Genomic DNA, 26098 nt, shown 5'->3' with positions numbered 1-26098 from the left:
GACAGTTACTAGATGGCACTAAATCAGCCTCAAAATAATAAAATATTCTATATATACATTAGTGTGCAACTTCATCTCATTGATCCAAAATGAATTCAGGATCATATTTTGTCTGCAAATGCTGATGCAGTTCTAAGACTAGCATGATCTGTCTTTGAGATAAACAAGCAGATATGGACAATGATTTAATTCAGAGGTCATCACAGCAAGAGTCATGCATGTGAGAAGGGCACACAGATATACACAGATGACAAGACAGTTCACAAAGAATGAGGACTCAAATCTGAGCCCTATGTTTGTAATACTTCTCCCTGCTGCCATCTTCCTCTCATTTTGTATTGGTGGTGTTAGTGCAGAAAATTGTACTCCCTGATCCCCTTCTCAAATAATACTGAAATATCTTCCTTCCTCTTCTAACAAGGCAGCAACTAGCAAAAAGCTATTGCTTTTTTTTTGGTAATCCATGAAACAACTGATCTCAATTTAATAAATGAATCCAGGATTTAGTCTATCAATCTCCAACTGATGAACAGAAACATGACAGAAAAGAGAGTATGTAAGTATTTCTCAGGGTATTTGTTAGTAATCTCACAGTGACTCTTACTGTATGGTTTGGTTTTAGAATCATGTGGTGTTTTTAAATCGAGAGTTCCTTGATGCCATGATGGTGTTTCAGGAACTGAAGATCTTTATAAGGATTCAGTCATGGAATTTCTCCTAACATTAGCAGAAGAGACATAGCCAGTCTGTGGAGGGTTACTGCTCTTTGAACCCATCCCCCATGAAAGAACTGAGCCTAAAGCAATAAAAGATAAGAAATGCAGACAAGTATTGTTATTCCAGACTCATCTTCCTCAGTGAAAAAGCTGGGTTTCTTCAGAGTCCTCAATATTTGGGGTTAAAGAAGTCAATGGCTTCTACAGACCGGCACAGCAAAAGCAAATTAAATACAATTTGGTTCATATGACATACCAAACAAAGTATTCACAATCTAGCTATATAGAGTTATCTAGGGTTTAGAATTTTTGGTTTCTTTCCCATCCCAAGGGATGTAGTCTATTTTTACACAAAAGTCTCCTATCATTGGAACACATACTATAAAATACAATGTTGGTTCAACATTGATGAGACAATATTATCTTGCACAGATGTTTTATTTTTTAGAATGGGAAGCAATTCACATTTTTGCTTATCAGAGCTCTAGAAAGGACTGTTCAATCAACATTTTATACCACTTTGTCTTTCAAATAGTCTTTGAAATTGCTAAAACTGGTATCTCAGTGCACAGTTGTCAAGCGGAATTGTAAAGTGAGAGAGTCACTGCCTAAATGGCTATACATAATAAAGATTGGGGTGAACTGAAGAACAAAACAGTGGTCAGCAGAAGTGCGTCTAGCTTCTCTTTGAACCCAAGCATATTTACAAAAGGAGAAACATTCTATTCTGGCAGACTGCCTAATTTTCAAGTAAGCCAAACTGCATTGACTCATTGGACCATGTCCTGAGCAATTCCAGGCACAAAAGCGGGAAAATATTCCATTATACAAGACTATTCTTTTACACAGCAGTCTCCAGTAATAGCTGTTGTGGGTTACAATACTGTAGCATACTGGGGTCACCACACCTTGTTCCCTTACCTGCTACAATTTAATTTTGTGGCTGAGACATGTTGGAAGGACAGGATACAGAGATGCAGGTGCTGGAGTTACAACTATACTTTATAGCACTGATAGGGATCCTTGCAGACTGCTGGCTGCATGGCTGCTCCCACTGTCCTATCCCCTCTCCCAGGTGATGAGAAAGGCATCTATAGCACAAGCTGAATGTGGAATCCTTACTCATATGCTGGATAGGCACATGGCCATGTGACAAAGTGACATGGCCATGTGACAAAGCCAATGTCTCTGTCAGTAAGTGACAGATGATGATCTGGCCTTTGACAGTAAATTAAGTCCCCACCCTCCATCTCCCCCACCATGGCTGCACATGCAGCTGCTAGATGTAATATTGTCATTTCAGGGACATGTCAGTCGTATAAGGTAGTGAGTGAGGAGTATTTGGGAACGGTAGTGCCAGGAAAGGGCTGCTGGTCAGATGAACCACACTATTCTGGTGGGCTGAGCATGACTGCCCAGGGAATCTCCGCTTTTGCTTTATGTAAGGTTGCTTTCCCAATGAATATTGTTCCATTTCTCATTTAAGTGAGTGCACATTTACACAGGCACACACACACTACATAATTCAGGTTTAAAGGGACCTCTGGAGGCCCAAACTCCCACTCAAAGCAGCACCCACTCAGATCAGGTCCTTTGACTGAGTGCCCCTAACCAACTCTGAACTGGTACCACCACAGGGAAAGCAGAGAGGCTGCTGTTTGCAATGCACTACAAAGAGGGACACAAGGCACTGTATGTGCTGGTTGTGAGGGTTTCGTAAGTGCTTTATATGAGGTGAGGCCTGTGCAAGTGGGAAATGCCATAAATTCTCAGTCTGTAATGACACTGCAATAGGGAAAAATCTGAAGACCATTTTGCAGCCGTTTTGAATAATGACAGACTTTTCACTATATTGTCTGAAACTGAAAAATTACAACTTATTTCTTCAAAGCTTTAAGTAATCCTCTCCCCATCCAGGAAGGGAAGAGTTGGAACGGCACCAGAGAGTGGCTTGGGAGCAAAGCTTCAGCACCAAGACTTTAGCTCCATCTCTCTTCCATGTGGTTGACAGTTTCCAGGTCTAGTTTGGTTTCTGTCAATTAGGAGGACACAGTGCAATTCCAGACAAACAGGAATCCTGAACGTGAGCTAACAGCTCCAACAGAAAGGCTAGTTAGGAGCATAATAGGTTTGCTAATAAATGTGTGTGGTTTACTACCTGCCGGGCACAGACCTCCCCTGGGAGCAGCACTACCAGGAAGCAGGGAACTGCCTGGATTTGCATTCAGTGCATGACAAAGGTGAAGAGGAGGCATATAAGCACACCAATACCCTGTGGACTTCTCCAGCATCAGCCCCTACACAAAGAGCTTCAACCACGTGGAAATCTTCTTTGTCAACAGTTTTAACTCAATCTTTTACACACTTAACAGCTCTCCAGGAGGGATGCTAAAACAAGACCGGCTCTTACTGGCTACATAATTGGTGCTTGCTCAGAAAGGTTTAGATGCACACTAATAATTAGGAACAGATCAATGTGGCTTAATTAGGGAAAGTGCTGTCTTGCTGACTGCTAAGTTTCTTGGTGTCATTACATCAGTAGTATCCTAGTGACAGATGGACCTTAGAAAAAGTTCAGGTGACAAGAAAAGGAATTAAATATTTAGTCTTCTCTAGCAATCTGGACACATCTAGGGTTAATGGCAGATATACATACATCCTATAGACAGGATGAGTCACTGGAAAATTCACTAGATGCAGAGGCTCTGCATCTCATTTAAACCATTCAGCACAGGTGGGAAATTCATCCCAAATACCATCTCAACCTGTCAGAAATTCCTCTCTTAAAGATGTGATTGACTCCCATATCCTGCACTTAAACTTCAGTTCTGACAGTACAGCCATGGAAATTTAAGTAAATGTGACATTTCCATAAGCTGGGATGTTTGTAATGTCAGAACTATTAATATACCTCAATAAGTTGTAAATTAAAAGTGAATTATCTTACCCGTAGTGTCGGCGCTGCTCTTGCTGGACACAATTTTCATCATCTTCTCACTAAATAATAACAAGAAAAATTGTGATTTTAGTTTACTAACTATTAAAACTGTAGTGAAGTTTATATTCAACAAATTTAATGGCCTTAAAACATATATACTTTTTAATTTAAATCACCAATAATTTGTCAGTCATCAGTAATTTTTTAAAATCACCTTTTAGTAGAAGTAAAGCAATGAATGGAGTATAAGCAGTAGAAAGCACAGACATGTAGCTACATTAATTCTTTTTACCACACAGAAGAGTAATGCAGTTAATATCCATCTATCATTTGGCATATTCTTCCTCTCTGCCTAGCATTCTCATGGAGATGATAAAGAAACTTAAAAATGATTGAGCATTCAGGATTTTTTTACTATTACAATCAAATATATTTTTGTTGATTGATTACTAAAATCATTACAGATGAATTCTGTTTTTACCTAGAAGAATCTTTGCTATTACTTGTATTTGGCCCTTTTAAAAGCGCAGACTGAACAAGACCAGTTAAACTGGCAATCTGTTTCTCCATGGCTTGTATCCTCTCTCTGTAAGACAAGAGAACCGTTTGTTAAAGCCAGATATATTTGCTTTCAGACTTGTTTTTCTAGGTGAATGATTACCACAGGATTGGAAAGACACTACAGAGTTTGTGCAAAGGCCCTTGGGTACAGTTTGCATATACCTTATTGCAGCAGCTTACCACATCTCAATTTGGACAGCTTTTGCATTGTAACAGACAATTTTAAAAAATCTGCTTAGTTAAAAACAACAAAACAAACAACCAAGTAACAAACTTCTAACGACCTCACAAGACAGGTACCTAAAACAATTTGTTAATGCCACTTGGAACTAGTGAGAAAGTTCTTTTTCAGCATTACATGCATTTTCTCTTTTACCTACACTGGGCCAATCATTTTGTCTGTACTTAAGGTTTCAGGATTAAAGACTTTACACTTCTTCTTACTATTTTTACTTTTCCCAGACCCAGAATTTTTGTCTGGGCAGCATTTAATCTGCCCAAGCAGATGACTTTCCAGCCCAAATCCTTTCCACCTGACATCACAACTGTCTGCTTTGAAAGGACAGAAATGTAACAGAGAGGCACAAAATGCAGACTGTACAGCAATGTTATAATAAAACAGATTTTCTTTCGTGCACATATCCTGAGAAATTCCCAAAAAGCAGAAGAAAAGAGATGTAGAACTACAGTAAGTATAATCAATGTTTTCCATAGGAACCAAAGGTGACTAAACAAGAACAATACATTTTTTTTTGATGTGGAGGCTAACATTTGTGTTTATCCGTTCGCATAAATCCATGTATTAGTCAGGTACCAGGGGACTCCCTCAGTCGGCTCCAAACCAGCCTTTTGCTCACACAGGTGCCTACTTACACATGCCAGCATGTCAAAGTCACACCACAACACAGACACACATCAGTTTGGGACCTTCTGAAAAGGCATCCCTCTACTCCAGCAGTTAAGTATGTGGGAAGACTTGCAGGAGGAAATTCTAACAGCAGGCTGTGGCTTTGGAAGATGCCTGAGAAGACAACTTCTCAAAAAGCAAGATTAAGGTTAAGCCCAGCAGCAGGGACTGATGAGAGAAGATGGGACATAAACTCAGACACAGACTCAGCATGCTGCACTGCATGGCCCATCCATCACCACGGCAGCATTCTGTGCACATGGGAGCAGCCAAACTCTGGCCACCCCAGCTGCAGTTGCTTCGGTGGCCAAAGCAATAGCATCAACCAATAAGAGTCATATAAAGTCAAATGTAGGTACCAATAACAGCCAAAAGCAAGCTGACGCGATAAAAAGCAAGTAATCAGCCCTGTTTGCAGGCAAACGGATTGTCCAGGCTAATTATTTCATTTACATTCAGGGAATGAATGAGGTTTCCTGGGATAGCACACAGATACCGTAGCCAGGAGAGACTCAGAGACACCCAGAGGTTGAGAAAACAGGGCAACAAAACAAGCAATGAGATGCTAACAGACACAAGCAGGGAAGAAGAGAGAGCTCAGTCAGTCCCCAGCCAGCAGACGTGTTCTTACTGCGATCTAATGCAGTGCACGCATCTCACTTTTCTGTCTTCATGTTGAAAGGTATTTTGAAGGGTGATGAGAAGACTAGTGAATCTGACTTAATTCATTTCAAACTGAGAAATACGTTACGGAATTTCCACTATTACAAGTTTTAAAATAAGAAACTGGTGCAGGCTACAGTAACCTCTGGAACAAAAACAAGTACTAAAACCCAGGGATAAATATACTCCAACAAACTTTAATGCAGCATTTTTGACACTTAATAATGAAAATATTTTTTTTCCCAGATAATCAGCACAAAACCTTTCTGGAATTAAGCTCAACTGGAAGTCTATCTGTTTTACCAGTCCATAAATATGATGGTTTTTTTCAACCCACATTAGATAATCTGGAAACAATTTTCTGCTTCAAAAGATATTATGGCAACACAAAGCTGATCTTGTCCTTTGCCATGAAATCTAGGAAAGTATGTTGTTAAGAGGGAGAGGGATGTTCCAAGATAGGAGATGATGAAAAACGAATGAAATACTGGAATCAATTGCACAGAACACATTATTTTTCATATGGTAAAAGCATTAAGAATGTGAAGAATCTACATGTGCTCTGGAGTTACTCTGTTAGAAACCAGGCAGATTTTTCCTGTAATAATTCCACCATAACACCCAGACTTGTTATGGCCATTAGCACCAAACATTTCAAAAACAGGTGTCTGAAAGGTTCCTTTTAGGCATTAAATAAAACAACCGATCTTTGGAGGTAGTTGGACTGAAGGCGGTGGGAGGCAGCTCGTTCCAGCATGGGCAGGGAGGGATGCAGATGGCCTGGTGGTGGGGCTGTAACCTGGGCTGATGTGACTGGAGGGCTGGTGGCCCAGTTCCATTGCCCAGTTCTGTCACCACAAAGCCCGAGAGGAGCACGGACAGGACCTGCAGCGGGCCCCTTTGCCTCCAACTTCCTTGTGAAGGGCTGGAGCAGACTTTGCTCCAGGAGGGAGAAAAAATGCTTTCCTCAGGCTGTGCAAGGCTGGGGTCTATCAGGGATTCCAGCATTGCCATGACAAAAATTGTGATTTTTGGTTCTCAGCATTGTGTTTTCTACCCCTCGCTGTGCTCACTGCTGCAGAGAGGGGAGATGGGACCAGCCTGTCCCAGCAGCTCTGCCTGCACAGGGCAGGCCAGAGTCCCATGGATGGGGCAGGCAGGGTCCCCAGGCATGGGACAGGCTCCAGTGACACAGGGCAGGCTGGGACGGGGAGCACCAGGACAGAGGGCAGACAGAGAACAAAGTGGTGCCTCTGCTTGCTGCCACCAGAAGGGTGGTAGGCCAAGAAGAGCCAACCCGTCTCTGCTCCCAGATTAATTTCCCAGATAAAGCTGCATCTCTCCACCACCCCGGAAGAGCAGGGAGGGTCCCTTTTACAGCAGTTGGGAAAGAAATGGCCATTTTATCAGCCTGAGCACAGAAAGGCATTGTTTCACATTGTTTTCCTGTGAATGCTGGGAGAGTCAGAGGTGGCAGCATGCTGGGGGAGGAAAGGAGAGGACAAGGTCAGAAGCAATGCCCAGCAGAACTCTGTCAGACTTGGCTTTGGCTTCTCACAGACCCTGGCCAGGAAGGCAGGGACAGGCCACTTGCCAGCCCTCTTCTCCTCAGCAGCCTGACCCACAGCTCTGGCTCTGGGGATGTCCAGGAACTGGGGCCCTGCCTTAGCATCTCACTCCTCAGTTTCAGCAGAACCAAAGCAAGCCCTTGCTTCTCTGGGGAACATGATACACCAGATATCAGATTTCTTCCATACACCTTCACTGATCTTTCATGTTACTCCTTCTATTGCAGTTAACTGGAAGTAATTCCAAGAAGGGGTACAGCATATTGCTGAATTGGTATCCACTTGTCACAGCAATGCTATTTAAGTGTGACATGCTACTTGCATGTTACTGCCCTTTCCTGGGGACATCTTTAATATTCACATCACTGAGAAGATACTTTGTACACAAGCAGAATAAAACTGGTCTGTGTAACTGTTCACTCACGTTCCCGTCCAACTCCAGGCAGTGCAGCACATCACCCACAGCAGATGTACTCAAACACCAAATCTGCACCATGAACTACCTGGTACACCTTCCTTGAGAAAAAATTTTCTGTGACTTCCTATTTTAAATTTAAGTTCCAAATGAAGCAATGAAAAGGGGGTTAGAGACAGAGAAATACACACTTCTTTCTATATTACTCTATGATAGAAACATTTCATTACAATTTTTTTTTACCTCACTGGGAAAAGAAAGGAAACAGGAGTAGGCTGTTTTTCCCAATGACTTTCCCAGAATCAAGTGAAGGTGTATTAGACGTTACTGCAAATTCCCCCAGATGAGTGGGTTTCTTGGAAGGGTGGGAACCAAAGATCAGCAGAATTCCTCTGTATTCTGCTTTCTTCCCACAGAAGGATTCACACAGGTGAATATGTCATTCCTCTAAGGAGAAGATTTAACTCAAACCTTCTACATCTTGAAGCTAAAGGGGAAAGGAAGCTCTGAAGCACATCAGCTATTACACTATTTGACAACTCTTATCCCAGAGCCTGCATCTCTTCTTCCTATAAACAGTTCCCCAACACAAGGAAGACAAAATACAGTTTACCTTTCCTCCATCCTATATTGGTCATTTGACTTCATTTTTAATGCCTGCTTATTCAACACCTTTCACAGAGGAATATGCAGTTCTGGCCCTGTGAAAAGTGTCTGAGACAGTGTATTTGTAAAGCCCCCCTTATAAAATGCTCAGTGCATTGCTGATGGAGTAGCTCTCTGTTCATGACTTTACAAAGTAAGGTAATTTTTCCTAATGCATAGAGAGTCCATCTATACTTTAACATATCAAACAATAAAGTGGTTTTGTTTGGGGGAACAATATCTAATAATCTACACATGGCCATTACACTTTAGTCTTGAACTGCAAGCCATAAGCCAATAATGTGATCAGATTTTTTGCTCAATCCAACTGTCATCTTTTCTCCCTAGTATGGCATAAAAAGAAAAGGACAAAAGTTGTGTTCAGGCAGAAGAGAACCATGGTACAACCTGAAAATGCTTTTGGAGGAAAAGTATTCTATAGAGTTATCTTGCTGTTTCAGAGTAGAAGCATTTATTATATATACATATTTAGCACTATCAAATAATCTAGAATTTTGCAACATGTGTTGTAAATGTAAAGATTTTAAGTTAAACAGCATTTAATTTAATGCACTTTTGGATAAACAGCTTCTTTTCCAATTTATCAACATTTAAACATCTGCTTTGCCTGTAGTAACTTCCAGAAATGTCCCACAAGCTACATAAATGAGCCATCCAAAAATATGACAGCAAGTCTCTGTTTAAACAACTCATGCACACAAAAATTTACTCATTCTTCCAGTAGACTTCAGATTTAAGAGATGATGACCCTTTGAAGGTGAACTGCTGTAACCTGTTATAACTTCTAACATTTTTCTGCACATGAATACTAACATCTTTTATTTCTTTAAATCTCCATGAATTTGTTTCTTCTCGCTGCTGTAAAAGAGTCTCTTATATGGGACTCTTCTGTAAATTAATTAACTGTGAGAATTTAGTCAATCCTTTATACCACAGAAGTAGTTATCTTGGAAATAGCCACGGTAAAACAATTATAAGAAAGCATTACATGAAGCAATTAAATCCCTCTCAACTCTGCTTTAAATAACTGGCTTGATGAAACTGGCTTCCATGGTGCCAAATTAAAATGGGAAACTCCAACAGAAGAGTTCAGAAGTCCCAGTTTTCATCTCTTGTAGATCCAAATCTGCTGTAGTTAATGTTCCAAAGGTAATGGAACCATTTTCTTCAACAAAACCAGGATATCTGTTTTAAGTACCCCACATTTTCTGATAAAGTACGGAGATATCCCGGTTCAGCCTTGGACTGCAAAATTGAAGGAGAATTGAGATGGGAAGAGAGATTCACTTTTACTTCTGACATTGTCACTATCCCTTTCAATCTTTCCCCTGATTTATACTTAAACTTGCATTGTCCTGAGGTTGTGACAGTGTTACTTCGAGGAAATGTCCATAAAGTCATGACACAAGAGATGTTTTCTTTGCTCTCAGCACACTCCACTAGGGATTAAAGCAACAACAGTGCTCAGATGATGCGTTTGGTGCCTGCAGGGTCCTCAACCTGCTCCTGAATGAGTCAGGATGGGGAGTCTCTTGTGCCACAGTGCAGAGATGAAAAAGACCTCTCTCCTCAGCAGCTCCAAGGCTAAGAGCTCCTCTGTCTGCCCAGAGCTGACACCTCTGCAGGCAGGCTGACTGAACACACTGCCCTGTGCTTGCTGTGGCCTGGCTCTCAGGCACTTGGCATCAGCAAGTGGGTAACATACACAACAGAGCAACCTACACCTCATTTTACCATGCCTGGAAGAGAATGAATTTAGCCCTATCTATACAATCCCAAAAATACTCCTTCTCACAGAAGCAAGCCCATACTGTTTATGGGTGTAAACTCTAAGTCCTACACAACAAGGTAGGAGACCATTCTGCCATTAGGTACATCACCCTTCAGGTATCCATGACAACCTTGTGACAACTCAATCCCTGATGAAGCACGAAAAGAGCACCTCAACATGGATAACCCCTTGTTTCGTTTAGTATGGTTTAAACAGTGTTTGCTTTCAAAGTTCATGTAATTATTATAAAGCTAAATTAAAGCTTAGAGCATTTTGTGTTTGTAGAACTCAAACCCAATTCTTAATATTGGATGCAATTTGCATGAATTCCTTTTGATATTTACAATTACTTTTAGAAAGTCACACTTCCTCAAGGTTAAAAAAAGCCACAACCCATAAAGACAGCTTTCAAAATTATTCTTTCAGTGCCATGTGACTAATACACACCATGCTGAATTTTAAGGTCATGTATTTATTTGGAAGTGCAATTATGCAAATGCTGTTATCTTCATTGTTACTATATTCTGGGACCAGGATTAAAACACCTGGTGCAAAACTCCCTTTTAAGGAGCTGCAGAACTATCTGTGTAGTTTCTCTTTATCCATTCACAAACAAACACTCTTGTGCATATCTGTGCAGCTGAGTGAACAGCTGAAATGCCCAGAAGACAGAAAATTGTACAAACACAAGTTTTTGGTGTCCTTCCTTATTTTCAATTCCTATAAAGAACTTCGTAAAATTTTCAATCTGTAAATGGATTAAAATTGGCAAATTTCCTTCAATAATTTCCTAGATGTAATAATGATGGTTTGAAACGAAATTTCAGAAACCTGAAACATTCTCTCGGAAACAGATACATAAAAATTCAATTTCACTGACTTTAGATCGTAATATGCCCTATCTCGTACTCTTATAGTAGTCATAACTTGGTAGTCATAACTACCAAGCTATAAGCCTGTAACTTTTGTGGGTGGCTGTTTTTCTTTATATTCTTCCATTTTTTCCCCACCAGTGGACCTCATGACCCACTTTTTTTTCTGGCCAAGCATGGTAAGTGGCAACTAATTATTGAGCAAGCTGCTTAGATAGAGGGGAAGCCTAGGGTCCATATGAAGCTCTGTATCTTGGTTACGGCAATCAGCAGTTACCTTTGGCCTCTGTGAGCTCAGCATTTTCCAGCTATTCATCTTCACTTCCCTAAAGAGCTCTATAAAAGTTAACAGCACAAACAATACGCTAGAGATTAACGCAGCTCATATAAACACACAGTAACCACCTGGCAGTGCAACGATTTTTCTCTCCCAGGGCAGGGTCTAAGGCAGGAGAAGCCTTCACAGACCTTTGTGTAAATTTGGTCCTTAAAAAGACAGGAGAGATCATTGTCATCATTGCCACTGCACTAAAGTTAACAACAGTCAGGTCACTAACTACTTGTGATGCTGGAAAAATTATTGGGAACACTATTCATGTTTTGATTTCTTCCCTGGGACAGACTTGCTTTTCTCAGCAGTTCTCCCTCAAGGAAGATTATTGTAAACAACTGTCCTATTCTTATGCAAATTCATGTTTTACAGGAGATAAGACAGTAATGATAAATTCTTCCCATTTCCTAACACTAGATGAGAAAAACTTCACTCCATAAAGAACCAAAATTGTAATATCAGAGTGTCATTCTTAACGGGGGTGAAATATATTCCGTTATTAGCAGGAACAGAACATCATTTGTTCTTGTAACATGATCTGGCTGTCTGCAAAGAAAAATCCCAGTTAATCATTTTATTTTATTATATTTTTTCCAATGACTGAAATTTACACAAATGAAAATAACTAGGGATTCATCATGGGTTGACAATACTTTCAAATTAATAATGGATGGTGCCACATCTCCCCTAAATTACTAACTACCTTGACAGACAGCTAATAAACACTGCAGCAGGGTGCAGCAGCCTCCTACACATTACACTGTCCCCTGAGTCTTAAATGACAAAGGATGCGCAGATTAGGAACGTTTCTCATTTGCATAAATTACGGCCCAGCTCTGCCTTACCTCGTCTCCTTGTCCTTGGGCATCGTGGGTGAGCCATAGCCAAAAGCCTGCTTGTCCACGGGAGAGGGCATTGCCTCGGCCATGCCCACAGCACTCCGCGCTTTCGCATCCACAAACACGGGCGCTCCCGGCTCCTTTCTGAAGGACTGGCGGCTGGGGGAAGACCTGTCAGGCTGGATGGTGTGGGCGGGAATGTGAGGGCCATGGTGAGGATGAATATCGATCATTCTCATGTCAGCCACCCTGTGGGGTGAGGCTGGAGGTGTTTTAGAGCCGAGAGTGGGCAAATGGCTCTCTGGGTACTTCCGTGACTTTTGTCTGTACAAGGACTGCTCCAGCATTTCGGGCTGCATGGAGGGGTTGCAGTAAGTGCTTGATGACCTGATGGCACTGCGATGGTAGGTGACAATGTGATCGGGGACATCGAGAGGGTGTCCGGGGTGCGGTGCAGCCACACTCATCCTCCCCTCGTGAAACAAGTAGGGGTCACCGTACAGGCTTTCATTTCTCATCAGGGTAAGGTTTTTGTTACTCATGTCCTCATCTGGCTTCACGTCCCGTCTCTCCAGAATGGCACTCGGGCTGGGTGATATGGAGCGCGAGGCTGGCACGCTGGACAGCCGGTCCCTGGGGATGGTGGCATTGCCTGGCACGCCCATGGGCCGGCCCCCACCATAGGGAATCCTGGATGGAGAAGGAGGCATGGAGTGGGGCACTGGGGTGGAGGGTGGAGAGCTGGGCATCGCATGCAGAGGGTGTGTGGCAGATCCAGGGCGGGAACCACTTGGGCCATCTCGTCCTGTATAAGCAATTTCCCTCTGCATCTGGAAAGAGAAGGAAAAACACCTCAGATAAAAAATTACTGAATGAGCAAAATATGATGTGGGTTGTCTACAGAAAATTAGGAAATAAAAACAAACCCTCAAGACAAAATAATTTTACATCTGCATAAATAAAGTGCTTTGGGATCTCAGTGCCTAACAAAAATAACAACTATAAATAGCAATAAAATGGGCTGTATGTTAAAGGAATATGAAAGGTTTAAAAATGCTTTTACTTATGCAAATATAATCTCACTCTAATCTGATATTCACAGCTACTGAAGCTGAAATCAGGGGTTGTGGTGCCAGGTGTTCCATGTACATGTAGCCAGTGAGACACTTACACAGTTTATTGATCAGACACACAGGCTAGAATTCACTGATCCAAAACAGGATAAAAATGCTGATGCTCTGGCATCACAAACATACCTGAAGTCCTTAGACAAGAAAAAGAAATATTACAACTAATAAGCCATTTTCTTCAGTGCAGGATTTAAACTTTTGCTAATGACTTGATGTGGTCTTTATTACGTAGAAGATACACAAAGTACAGTAGAAAAACACACACATTCATTGACAATAACACAGTCAACTTATATGAAAACAGTCTGACCCTATGTAACATGCCACTGCAAAGATAAGACTGATTCAGAGGGTTTGCGGAGCACATGCTCAGAAAGTCATCGAACATTTTATCATAGTTTTGCAAGCAGCAGCAGTAAGGAATGAGCAAGCAAGGAAAAGAAAACGGAAACTTCCAAAACAAATGTATTAGTGCTTTGTTAAGAGAGGCTTGGCAAAAATCTGCAATGGACATGTGTGCTTTTGAGAGTGTAGAACCTCACTGTGCCCAGCCATGACCTATCTGGATGGCTGAACGCTGTCAACGACAGACAAGACAAACTGTCCCTCTAGAAAGCATCATGTGCCTGCTCTGGTGCCCTTGGGGTAAGGTGGATGAAGAAGGATATGAAAAAGTCAGCTGAGGACTAACTACATAAGAAAAAAAATTATAATTTCTAAAATTCATGCTGACAATTTAATCTTCCCTCTCCAGCACCTCCAAGGGATTGTAGAAAACTGTGTATCACCAAGCCTGACTCCACATTCCTAAAGTTACAGAGCACAAAACAATGTGGATATTGCTGATCTGAAATCTACACAATTTTTCTCCCCTCTCACTCCTTGCTTTGATAACATGACTGGATTCATTGTAGTTACAGTGATCCATGGCAGATGAAGCAAGAGATTATTCCCGCCCCACCACAGGTTTTTCCACTGGTAAGGGAATTGCAGTGTCAGTACATAAACAATAGCTGTTCTTATCACAGCAGGTTCTGCACTCAGGAATTAGAAATTACGTTCCTCAGGGCCAGAGATCAACAGTCTGGAGTATCAGGTATTAGCAAGAAGAAAGGAGATAACCTGATTGTGGCCACAGCAATAATAAATAAGTGTAACAGAACCAAGGTGTGTACTGGGATGGGTCATAAATGAGCCAGACAAAAATTATTAAGTCAAACAGGAACATGGCATAATTTTTTCATTTGCACAGAGAATAAGTCTAGTCTGGAATTTTAAATAAGATATAATTAAAATATAACTAAACAGTATTAATGACTTTATAAGAGGGAATTCAACACAGTTTTCTATTGGCATGAAGAACCACTGCAACATAGTAAGCTATATTGTGCGCACTGACTCTGGCCCTGGGCCAGCAGAACAAAATGACTCCTACTAACTTGAGCAGTTTTGGGATCATGTCTTCAGGGACAGGCAGATATAGATGTTTTACACCAAGAGAAGAAGCCAGAGAACGAAAATCCTCCTAGATTTCTACTGTACAAGCTACACAATATCCTGTTTAGTTGCTTCACATAAAGCTACAACAAATGGAATAGTGTCTGTCAAAGAAAACATAGCCACTAGGATATGCTGGGTTGCAGCGAGAGGAAAATTCCAATGTTACGGAATTTTGTTATAGAGAGGAGAAAATTTCCATGGGAAGATTTGAAAGCAACGGGTTTAATTTCCCCTAACTTTTGGACTTCATATTCCTGTATATGTTCATTCATTACTCATAAGTCAAAGCAATCTGTCAAAGAAAAATTCCTATTTTCCACCAAAACACCATTTAGATGGAGTACTTTAAGATGGAAAATAATTTGACTATGGGACTGAGCTATTACTCAAAATCTCGTGTCTGAGTACTGTTGTATGTAACATGATTTACTTTTGCTTTAAAGTAGTGCTTGGAGTACAGATCCTCAATCCAGACTCCCTTGGGCTGGGCAGGGCACAAACACCTGGGCACCCAACCCCTTTCTGAGAAGTTCACCTGCTATTTTAAGCCAGGACTCAGGCCCTGGGTGGAGTGTACCAATAGGGAGACTGCTGGAGCCAGAGAGTCCACTGTGCCCAGGAGAGATTCACTGGGGCATGTGGGCTGAGCAGGGACCTGAGCTGGTCCCCAGGCACCAGGCAGCTTTACCGGGTGGATTACAGCGTCTTCTGCCACATGGTTGGTATGTCTTCTCTTTCCACTTTTCTCTCTCCTCCAGACTGTTTGCTAATAGTAGGTTTAAAAATGGGAAGGATGGTCTTTTCTTGCTTCTCATCTGTAACTCTTTGGTGTGGTAGTCTAGGCACACCAAAGAGGTACAGATGAGAAGCAAGAAAAGACCATCCTTCTTATTTCTCTTTTCTCCACTCTCTCATATATAGCCCACTTTCTGCTCTGTTTTTTATCTTCTCCACCACAAAACCCCCATGTTGCTCAATAAAACCCCACACTCTTCTACATAGGCTGTCTTGAGCCACATGTTCCTGGACTTCACATGACTCAGGGACAGAGAAAGAGGATATTGGGTTTATCTGAGCCTGTAAATACTGGGTGCTGTCCCACATGGTTGCTTTGAGGGCAAAAGGATATTTTTTAGTGCAAGCACAGGATCATGTGCTTTTCAACTGCAGCCATGTCATATGTTTACCTGAGGGTGGGGATTTCTTTAGCTCATAGCTCTTCCTTGTTCCTACTGCCTATAGACCTTACATCCTTGAAATGGAAACTTGTCTTACCAGTCCTTAGGTTAAAATATGGTAAAAGCTAGCAAACATATCTATATAAAACATTTGAGGGAAAATCACATCACTGAGAATCTTTCCCTTTCTGAAGTAAAAAAGATTACATCATGTTTAAACATCTGCTGTGGAGGTTTTTGGTCAGTCAAACAAGACTTAAGTCTAAAAGATACAGATTTTGCTATTTTTTTTAAACTGAGTCTCTATATGCCAAAGAGTCAATGTTCTATAAAACCAGTTATGTTCTTTATTTCAAAGCCTGTTGGCATGCTGAATAACTTGCTATATTTTGAAAATGTCTATATGCACGAAGTCAGCAAACCATCCACCCAGGTGGGCAGAAGGAGCCTTGCTCCTGGTGGCTGCATAGAGGACAAGCAGAGCTGGTGTCTCTGTAGCCAGGGCACGCAGAGCCAGGGCAGTGCCAGACACCAGGGAAGTGCCAGCCAAGCAATGCCAGCCACCAGCTCAGTGCCAGTCACCGGGGCAGTGCCAGCCAAGCAATGGCTGCCACCAGGGTAGTGCCAGTCACCAGGGCAGTGCCAGTCCCCAGGGCAGTGCCAGCCAGCAGGGCAATGCCAGCCAGCAGGGCAGTGCCAGCCAGCACCCAGCACCGAGCACCGAGCCTGCCGCTGAGTCACAGACACGGCACCAACGCTCCTGCTCACCGTGCAGCCGGACACCAGACACACAGCCTGACTCAAGCCTCTATCTGCTACGATCTCAACGTGAAACTTGGGCAAAGGGAAAAGTAGGCCAAGTTTCTGACCTGGCAGACCTTCCCTCTGCTCTCCTAGGCCTCCTCTACATCACCAGAGAACACAGCAACTGGCTTTGCCCCAAGATTTTCAGACTGCCAAAATACCTACACTGAGCATGTTCCCAAGGTGAAGGTTATCCATACACCCTCTTGGAGACACTGGGAGTTCCCAACAGACTCCATTAATCACCTCTCAGCCATGTGAAGCTACTATTTTTCTTACTCTCCCTTTGACACCATGCATTTCCCTGAGGAAAGTGCTCCTATGCTCGGCAAGCTGGCTCACCCAACAGTAAACACAGGACACCTGCAAAGAATTTTATTGAGACCTTGCAATCTATGATGAAAAGGCTACAGAAATACTAAGTACTGATACAATACTGATAAATTAAACTGTAAAGAGGTCTTTTATGAAAACTGCTCAACAGAAAAAAAGCTAAAAGTAAGGCAATCCTTTACTTTTCTACTTGAGGAAAGACTTAATCAAAGAACCCTCAATCCAACAACAATAGAATCCATTAGTTTGTTCTCTCTTCATAAAAATAAATTGATGACTTCACTGTACTAGTTGTCCAAACCCCTCAGCTTCACCATTAGTTGCACTATATGATAACACTTCTGTCATGACTGATCTTTCATTCCAGCTGGATTTTGAAAGCTGAAGGCCCACATCCACTCTTGAAAAAAATATTTTTTCAATTTTTTTAATATTTGAAAATATTTTTAATATTTCTAAAATAAGGTAATTTACAATAAGATAAAGTACACTTGAAAACTGCAGAATTGGCAAATAGTTAAATGAGAATTTTAAGTATCTGTACCAAAACTATCTGTCTGAAGCCAAATCAGACATCACTGAGAGGCTGTCACACTTGTCTCTTCTTGCTTTCTCACAGAATGCCTTCTAGCACCTATAAACTACCCCATTCTATTGGGTCATTACAGAAAAAAAATCATCCTGGTTGCAGTTGTGGGTTAATTCAGCTGCCCAATGTCATATTTGAAAACTTCAAACACATTAGCATAGTTTTTAGCTGTTTCTGATCCGAAACTTTTCAATGATATGTACTTTTAGCAGACAACTCTAATCCAAGAGAACTGAAACATTTCATAAAAGTATCAGTAAAGACAAAAGTTGGAAAAAAACCACCCAGTAGATTTCAGTGAACAGTGATATTATTTCTTACCAGACATCCCTGAGGTGCTCTAGAGCTTTGGCTTTCCAGATTCACAGACCTGGGTCACCTTGGTCAGAGTCTGATCTGGGGTAGGGACCCCAACTCTTCCATATTCTCTTCAGCAGGGTGGGTGTTTGGTATTTGGGGTTACCAAGCAGTGAGACGTGCTGGGCTTTCAATGGCCATCACTCCCTGGCAATGCTTCCACACTAGAAGTTTACTTGGCAATTTTGGCTAAGAATGGACCCTCTGATGCCCAAAAAAAATTATTTCAGACCATGAAACCACTGACCTTGCCTGTGTTGGAACCTGGCCTCAGTTGAATCTGGCCCCACAGTACAAGGTTCTAGGAGCTGCCAGGGTTCACAATTGTTTTTCATTATGGGAGCCACACACTGGTAAAATAAAACTGATTTCAAACGTTCAAACTTCCAATGAATGGGGAAGTCCAAGACCCAGCTAGCTGTTCTTAACATGTTTCATATATTTCTATTATTTTTTCCTGGCTAGTTTTCCAGAAAAGGAGTTGCAGAGCTCCCCAAGAAATCTCAACATTTATAATTATCTTCCCAGTATTAGCAAGCACCTAGGTTTCAGTTCTTTCAGTCCTTTTGTATAGTTTGGTACATGCCCAGCTGTAAAAACCTCTGTATTATGGTGAAAGGAGCCTTGAGATAAAAACTCAGAACATCTATGAAACAGGAACTTTCTCGGGTCTGATTACTACTATGGTGGATATGTCAAGAGAATAACTGGGTCTTTCTTCTTCCATTTATGCTCTTAATTCTATGGGTTTTTCTTTCCCTTGATGAACAGCAACACAATCAGTTAACAGAAGATGTTTCTTAGGATGAGTCTGTGATGGTTAGTGATGGTGAAATCATCCAGTCCTCTAGTTTCTATGTTCAAGGATTACTTTTTATTTTGGCCAGGGTCAGCTAGCTAGAAGTTGACATGAACAAAATAGGAGAAGCAGAAGGTGATGCTCACTGTCTTAGAATTTAGAGGATATTTTAGAGGAAAGGAGGCATTCTGACTGAAACATAATTAGGTGTTGTCACCATACTACCCAATATCACTGTGACATCCAGTCCCCATATTTTTCTCCCAGTTGTGCAGGTGTGCACAGAGGTTATGGCAAAAGCACTATCTGATACTCAAAAGCAGAATTTCTAGGATACCATACTGTGGTTACCAATACATTGATCTGAAGCTCAGACACACCATCATTTCCCTTGCCATACCACAGAGATCAAACACATTCTTAAAATTATTTTCCCTTATTTTATACATATATGTTTAATATACACTTGTGTATGAATCCAGTCCCTACAGTGATCCAAATGTTTTACCTCAAGGTATTTTACATGTCTCAGTATGTCCTTTTATATCCCTGACTATGTATAAGCTTAATTCATACCATATCCTAAAGCTCCCATGGGGAAAACAAAGAATACCTAGTTCACTTTTTACTCAACGTATAACAGATCCATAAAATTCTACTAAGCTAACCACAAAACAAATGTAATGGTAATATCAAAGATAATGTTTGACTGCTTCACCTTTGCATGCTGAAGACGGATCATGCAAACAAGCAGAGAGGAGAGTTTGCAGACCAAATCCTACACAGTCTACTCTTTTGGACATAACTTCTTCAGCTATCCAGATGCTATCCTGAGTATTTGTTTTGACAATTTAAAATATTACCACTCTTACTACACTCTTAGACAACATTGTTGCCTACGGACCAATAAAACAATCTTTGATAAGATCTTTGCTTTGAAGTAATTAAAGTCACTTACTGTTTCTTAAGGAGATCCCCTGAATGGCTACAGCAGTGAGATGAACATTTGGTTCCACTTCTTCTAATAAAGCACCTTTTGTTTTCAGTCTTGAATATCAATCCTTGGTTTATAGTATAATATTTTGTACATCCATGTCTTCTGCAAAAAGGTTTTGAAACAGGAAAAATGTTCCTTTTTCCCTCTGCTCACACCAGGCCATCTTGTTTTATCCGGTCATCTAAGTAATGCTGTTTGAATAGACTGAAGTACTTTCCCACGTGACAAGCCTGCAATTTCTCCTCCCCTTCAAAATTAGTCACTCAATAACCTCCTTGGCATGTCACCCAGTCACAAACTGTGCAACACTGTGATTCAGTCACTCAATCATTTCTTAATGTGTGCCTATAAGATGCATAGAAAGAAACTAACATACTGGAGCGAACCACAAAAGAGACTCACAGAGGGGAAAGCCATAAATAAAATCGTGAGTAACCTCTGTTTCAGTAGCACAGTGCATTTCAAAGGCAACACTATGAGACCTATACATATTCATTCCCCAACAGGTGAAGACCTCCAACTATTTAGCAACCCCAGCAGACAGAATTCTAGAAAAAAAATTCAGCAAAATAAACCTGAGGAGCTTTTCAGCTCCTCAGATTGGTAGTGCCACTGTAGAAGGAAGCACAAGCTCCTCCCGCGGAGGAGCTGTCTACTCATTAACCAACACCTGAGCCACCTGGATAACCTGAACTTCGGGGTCCCCATAAATCAATCCCATTGTTATCTCTGCAGCACACCACATAAGCCATTATGTGTGGTTGTTTGGTTTGATTTGTTTCGTGGGGTTTTTTGTTGGTTGTTTTTTTTTGTTTTTTTTTTTTTTTTTTAAGAGGAAGCAACAGAAAAGCTAAATACATTTTCAAGAATTAGAACAGAAAGGATGCTTCACTCCCTTTTATCCCCTCACGCAAAAATACCATAGAATATGGAAATTGTCTCCTTAAAAGGACAGCATTTACAGGCTAAAAGAGATGACACATATCATAAGGGAAAATCTCATGACACAAACCCTTCCCAGTCCCGCAGTTATCTTCTGCTTTGGGGGACTGGTTCTTTTGCTCTTGGTTTGGATTTTTGTCTGATTTTGCTTTTGTGCAAGTAAAAAATTGCCTGTATCATCATAAATGGCATTCAAAGGAATAAAAATACAATTTAAGTATATGATCATGAGCTAATACTGCTGTCCAGAATCAGCTCAAATGGGACATTACAGGAGCAGCATTTCTGTTGCACAGTACTGCTCTCAGTCTCAGCCACTAGTGAAGGAGGCATCATTCATTTCTCCTATGAAATGGCAATTTGACACTAAGCATTTAAGTAACAGGAGAAAGATCAGAGCAGAGCTGGTAGGCAAAACTAAAAATCCAGGTGTCTACCCCTTACTACCCCCCAGCCCAGCATCAGAGAAGTCTTCCAGTTTTCTAGACAGCTGCTGTGAATTCTGTTGCAATGTATGCCATAAATTTGTATGCCATTATTGATCTTGACTAGAATTTTACAAAATTTATATGTAGTGTAATATAAACAGTTTTTTCAGAAATGTAAAAAAAATCAATTTGTCTTAAATGCCTACTTTTCAGTTTCTATGTAAAATATTTAAAAACATTATTTTTATTAAATATTTGCACTAGCACTATAATAAAATATTATTATGGCACAGAAACAATGTTAAACCTATTTATTTTTATTTCAAATTTAATCAGTCAAGGATTGTTTCTTGCAGTGTAGGGGTAAAGCAGTATTTACCACTCAAGCATCTGGTTTATATTTGGCAGGTTTTACTAACCAGTCAAGCATCCCCTTTTAATGAATGGATGTATATACTTGACCTAGTTAGAAAGATGCTTAGGTTGGCAGACCAACCAGACTCAGAAACATCAAGAGTAAAAAAAGCAAGCAAATTATCCTAGAACACTTTATTGCCACATGTGCTTTTCAGCAGTTGCAGAGAATATTCTCCTATCCATGTTCCTCCTTACAGGCTAACAAACCTGAAGTGAGAAATTATTATGCTAACATGCAGGATAAAAAAGATGACTGTACTTTGCTAAGTTTCCCTGCAATGAATTGCAAGCTGGTAGGCTGCACATTTTCAGTAATTGGACTCTAGCATGACAAAGTAAATCCCAGAGCATCAGACAGGGATATAACCAGCTCTCCATACACATGACATGATATTCATGTATGTCTGATGTATACAAAAAGCTTTTCATTAGATGAATTAATCTGCTTTTAATTTTATAATGTATCAGGAACAATGTCATAAGTATTGCAGTTATATCATTACCAAGGCTGTTATTTAATTTGTAGGTTCTAACAATGCATACAAACCATTCAAGCATCACTTTCCATTTCAATTACTTTATCAGAACCCTCAAGCATTATCTAGCTTGCCATGTATTATCCCATGTACAATTACTTACCATATATTTGTTTATAAAGTACTGTACAGAAAAATAACTTCTTTTTAGTTCAAGCCCCTGTATAAACAAAGGGCATGCCCCTAAGAGACACAACACCCTGTGCTTCACTGAGACCAAGCCTGGAAGTTTAGGTTAATTTCAGACTTTAAAACCAATGTTAATGTCTATATTAATGCTAGGCTCAAGTCACCACAGACCTGTAAGGCCAGTCACCCTCCCTTCTTCTAAATCATTAACAATGTTGGTCTGTTGAACCTTTCCATCAATTTGCTCATCACATCAATTTATTTTTCACTTGTTTCCCTCATTTTGAAGCAGAAAAATATGTTAGAGGCTAAACTTCAGTAGAACACACAATTATAAAGCCAGAGAGCATTCTGAAGTCTGCTGTGGGGTATACACATGTGGCATAGAGATAACTTATTGCTTGACTGTTGATCAAAGTTCTTTCTGCTCCTGATAATAGCTCTTTTGGTTCCTATTCCTTTAATATTACTTTCATGGATGGAAATAATTAAGTAGTTAATGCCTCATGGTACTATAAACAACTGTTTCCTTGACAGAAAACAGGGAAGCACTTCTGGTGACTGCTGGTCACTAACTCAAGACTGGTTTTGTTCTCAGTACTCCAGAACAAAGTTTGTGATGGAGTCAATGGGGTTTTGCTTAAATTCAACAAGTTAGCTCAGTCCAGCAGAATCCAAATGGAAAGACAGTTTGCTGAGGACAGCTTTTAGAGCTGAATTACAAAGAAAGCATATTTTCTCCTGTATTTGGGGGTTCGGGGTTAGGATTTTGGGTGTGGATTTGGGTTTTGAGATTTGGGGGTTTCTTCTGCCAAGAAAGGCCTCACGCCACCCCCAGTCCTATCACCCTAAAAGCTGGGTAGCTTCTAATTTTGATCCAAGACACCAACAGTTTGAGATGACAAAGACCAATCTGTGGAATTGTCTACAGGATCTCCCAACTCTGCTGGCTCTGATACACAAGACTCATGAAGGCAGCTGGGGAACTGCCATCAGCATCTTTCTTCTCTCCGCTTAGGGTGGCACCATGACAAGGCCAATTTCTTCTACGAAAGGAGAGTGATGCTCAGCTTTGCCTCCAAACACTCAGCAGAGGAGAAAAAAAGGTTCTTACCTCATCTTGATCCCAGTCTCAGTTGCTTCCCCGTGGCAAAAATGAGGGAGCAGAACACAGCCCCGAAGTTGATGTCCTTCACAAAGTCACCCAGGTGACACACACTGGCATCCAGCCAGGCTGTGCTGCTGCCACTGCACCCCACTCAGCTCTCCATGACCCTGAAAAACTCTTTCAAATTGGTCCTGACCTTTTCACATCATCTCTCCAGCCCACTGCTCATGTTTATACCTACAAGGATGTGTGTGGTGTTTCCTTGAAACTGAGAATCCTACAGAAGCTCATTGAATTTGAGAGGCCAAGCTAAACAAACAGGGAGGGAACAGAACAGTTCTGGCTGCCTAACACATACTGGATTTGAGATTATGTGCAGACCACATTATCTTCTCCTAAACATGTATATTGTTTGTACTCCCTCTGTTTACTGGTTCCAAAGGCATGCAGTGAAACAGATATGCCTTGGAGTAAACACAAGTACCATAAAATTCTCTCATACTTATTTCAAACTTCCTAGTTCTTACAACACACATGCAAACAAACAAACAAAAAGCCCTCTCACGCCACAGAGCACACTGCTACTGGCTAGAAGGCATCAATATAAAGGGGACAGCAGCTTCCCTGCTGGCAAAGCAGCACTCTCACTAGAACAGCTGGAGCTTGCAGTGTGGACCAGCCTGTGCACAAACCCTTTGAACCAGCCCACAGATGAGCATCTGAGCTCCCAAGAGAACAGTGTTGTCTTGTAACCTGTGTTTTAACATTATGTATACACACATACATATATGTTTTGCATAAAAGCAGTAAATTTTTGGCCTATCCTTTGGTGATGGCAGATCAGTAAAATCAGTATAATCTGAAATTTTTGATTTTTAGGGATTAAAAAAGTTAAAGGCAGAAGTGGGAAGTCATCTGCTGGAAACTCTATAAGCCTCTCAAAAATTTTTTTAAGTTTACTAGAGCAAATATAGCCAACTCTCACTGGAGTTGCATGAAGAAGGTTCTGCAAAACTGAACTATTACGTCAGGTCTGCAGTCTGTCTCTCTACCCTGTAATTCAAACCTCATGCTTCCCCCTTGTTTCTGTCCTGATTTAGGCAAGGACATTTTCCTAGCTATAGGAAAGTATCACAGCATGTATCGCAGACACATATGCTTTAAGCACCTCTCAAAAAGTCAAGAAGTAATATTAATTGCTCTGGATTGAGGATTTGTCTCACCTAATGTTTCATTAAAAGAAAGTCAGCCAGACATCCTCCAGAGTCAGCTCATTCCCCTGGAGCTGGGTGGGACAAGCTGCCCTTCTGCATTCCCAGCCTCTCACCACTGGCTGCAGTGGGCGGCAATTTTTACACTGATCTTATAAGGATTAGATTTTTTAAAAAATTCTTTATAGTGAGCCTGCCCATATGTCTTTTCATTTAGCTCACTTTATGTTCTGTTTCTCATCCTACTTTTTTTCCTTTTTTTTCCCCCCTTCTTTATAAGAAAGCTGAGATCCTATAATCCCGAGGACACTGATGGCTTCATTCCATCTGCTGCTTGCTGGTCCATGCAATGGACATTGCAGTGATCTGCCTTGGAGAATCCAACTTGACCTGTCGTTCCTGTGTTATTGAATTAAAAATTAAGCATCTCTCTCCTGAAGCTGACAATAAACATTATTTATTTCTCAGCAGAGTAATATGGAAGGACATTCATTTTCCTCTTCCTCTGTCCTACCATTAGTACACTTATTTATGCCCAAATTTTCTAACTTTTTAAACGCAGATAACTGAGTTTGTGGCATGAAATGCTCCCTTCTTAGTTCACAGGTAATGCAGAAATATTAATAAAAATAAGCAAGTCATATGTTGCAGATATTTTACTAACACTTAACTCATGACTTGGACTAATGACTTTAAAGATCTTTTCCAACCTAAATGCCTCTGTGATTCCCTGAAACAGGGAAGAGAGACAGGAGGTAAAGAAGTATTATGTGGAAAGTTGAAAGGGAAATACAAAAGAAAGGAAAAAAGACAAAACAAAAAGGGAATGAGGCAGTGCGAAGGATAGTAAATAGGAGTTTGTGAAAGATAAAAGAGAGTAATATTGGAGATGGAGTGCTGAAAAATTAATAGGGAAATAAGAAAGGGATAATAAATAAAAAAGGAAACAAAAAAAGGCAATTAAGATGGGAAGAGAGGAATTGATGAGAAAAAGAGGAGTTAAAGAGATTAGCATATGAAGAAAAAAATCAACAAAAAATTAAATGAAAGAAAGAGAAAAACAGAATAAGTGGGAAAACAAGAACTAATGCAAATTTTCTTCAATGCTGGAAGATTTTGCATTAGTTCTTGTTATGACAATGCTGTAGCCTAGCATACTAGGCATGGTAGGGAGAGGGAGAGAGCAAGAAAGGAGGGAGAAGAAGGACAAGAAAGATGAACATCCAACATAAACTTATTTCATTTTGTTTAATATTCTGAGGCTTCATGGGTTTTTTGGCAGATGTGGTCAGACCATGAGCGTAGTTTTTAGGAAAGAAGTGACCAGAGCACTTCAGGTAAGTGCCAGCTGGAGTGACCCAATAATGCTTGAGGACATGGGCCAAGAAGGTGA

At 40.8% G+C, this 26098-nt stretch overlaps 1 protein-coding gene across 7 annotated transcripts in view; it reads right to left on the bottom strand.

Annotated features, from left to right (window-relative positions):
• Nucleotides 1-26098, bottom strand: part of KIAA1217 (KIAA1217 ortholog) — a 354729-nt gene that overhangs the window by 37022 nt on the left and 291609 nt on the right. For 5 of the 7 annotated variants that reach the window (XM_031059312.1, XM_031059311.1, XM_031059316.1 and 2 more), the window contains 3 exons: nucleotides 12254-13077; nucleotides 4136-4240; nucleotides 3664-3713 (listed from right to left, as the gene is read on the bottom strand). In XM_031059312.1, the coding sequence (XP_030915172.1) occupies nucleotides 3664-3713; nucleotides 4136-4240; nucleotides 12254-13077 (979 nt within the window). The remainder of the gene's footprint in view (nucleotides 1-3663; nucleotides 3714-4135; nucleotides 4241-12253; nucleotides 13078-26098) is intronic. The other 2 variants (XM_031059315.1, XM_031059318.1) reach the window with 1 other exon arrangement.

The sequence above is a fragment of the Geospiza fortis genome, unplaced genomic scaffold (genome assembly GCF_000277835.1).
Source record: "Geospiza fortis unplaced genomic scaffold, GeoFor_1.0 scaffold75, whole genome shotgun sequence".
Taxonomy (NCBI): domain Eukaryota; kingdom Metazoa; phylum Chordata; class Aves; order Passeriformes; family Thraupidae; genus Geospiza; species Geospiza fortis.
This window is presented reverse-complemented; position numbering and strand designations above follow the sequence as displayed.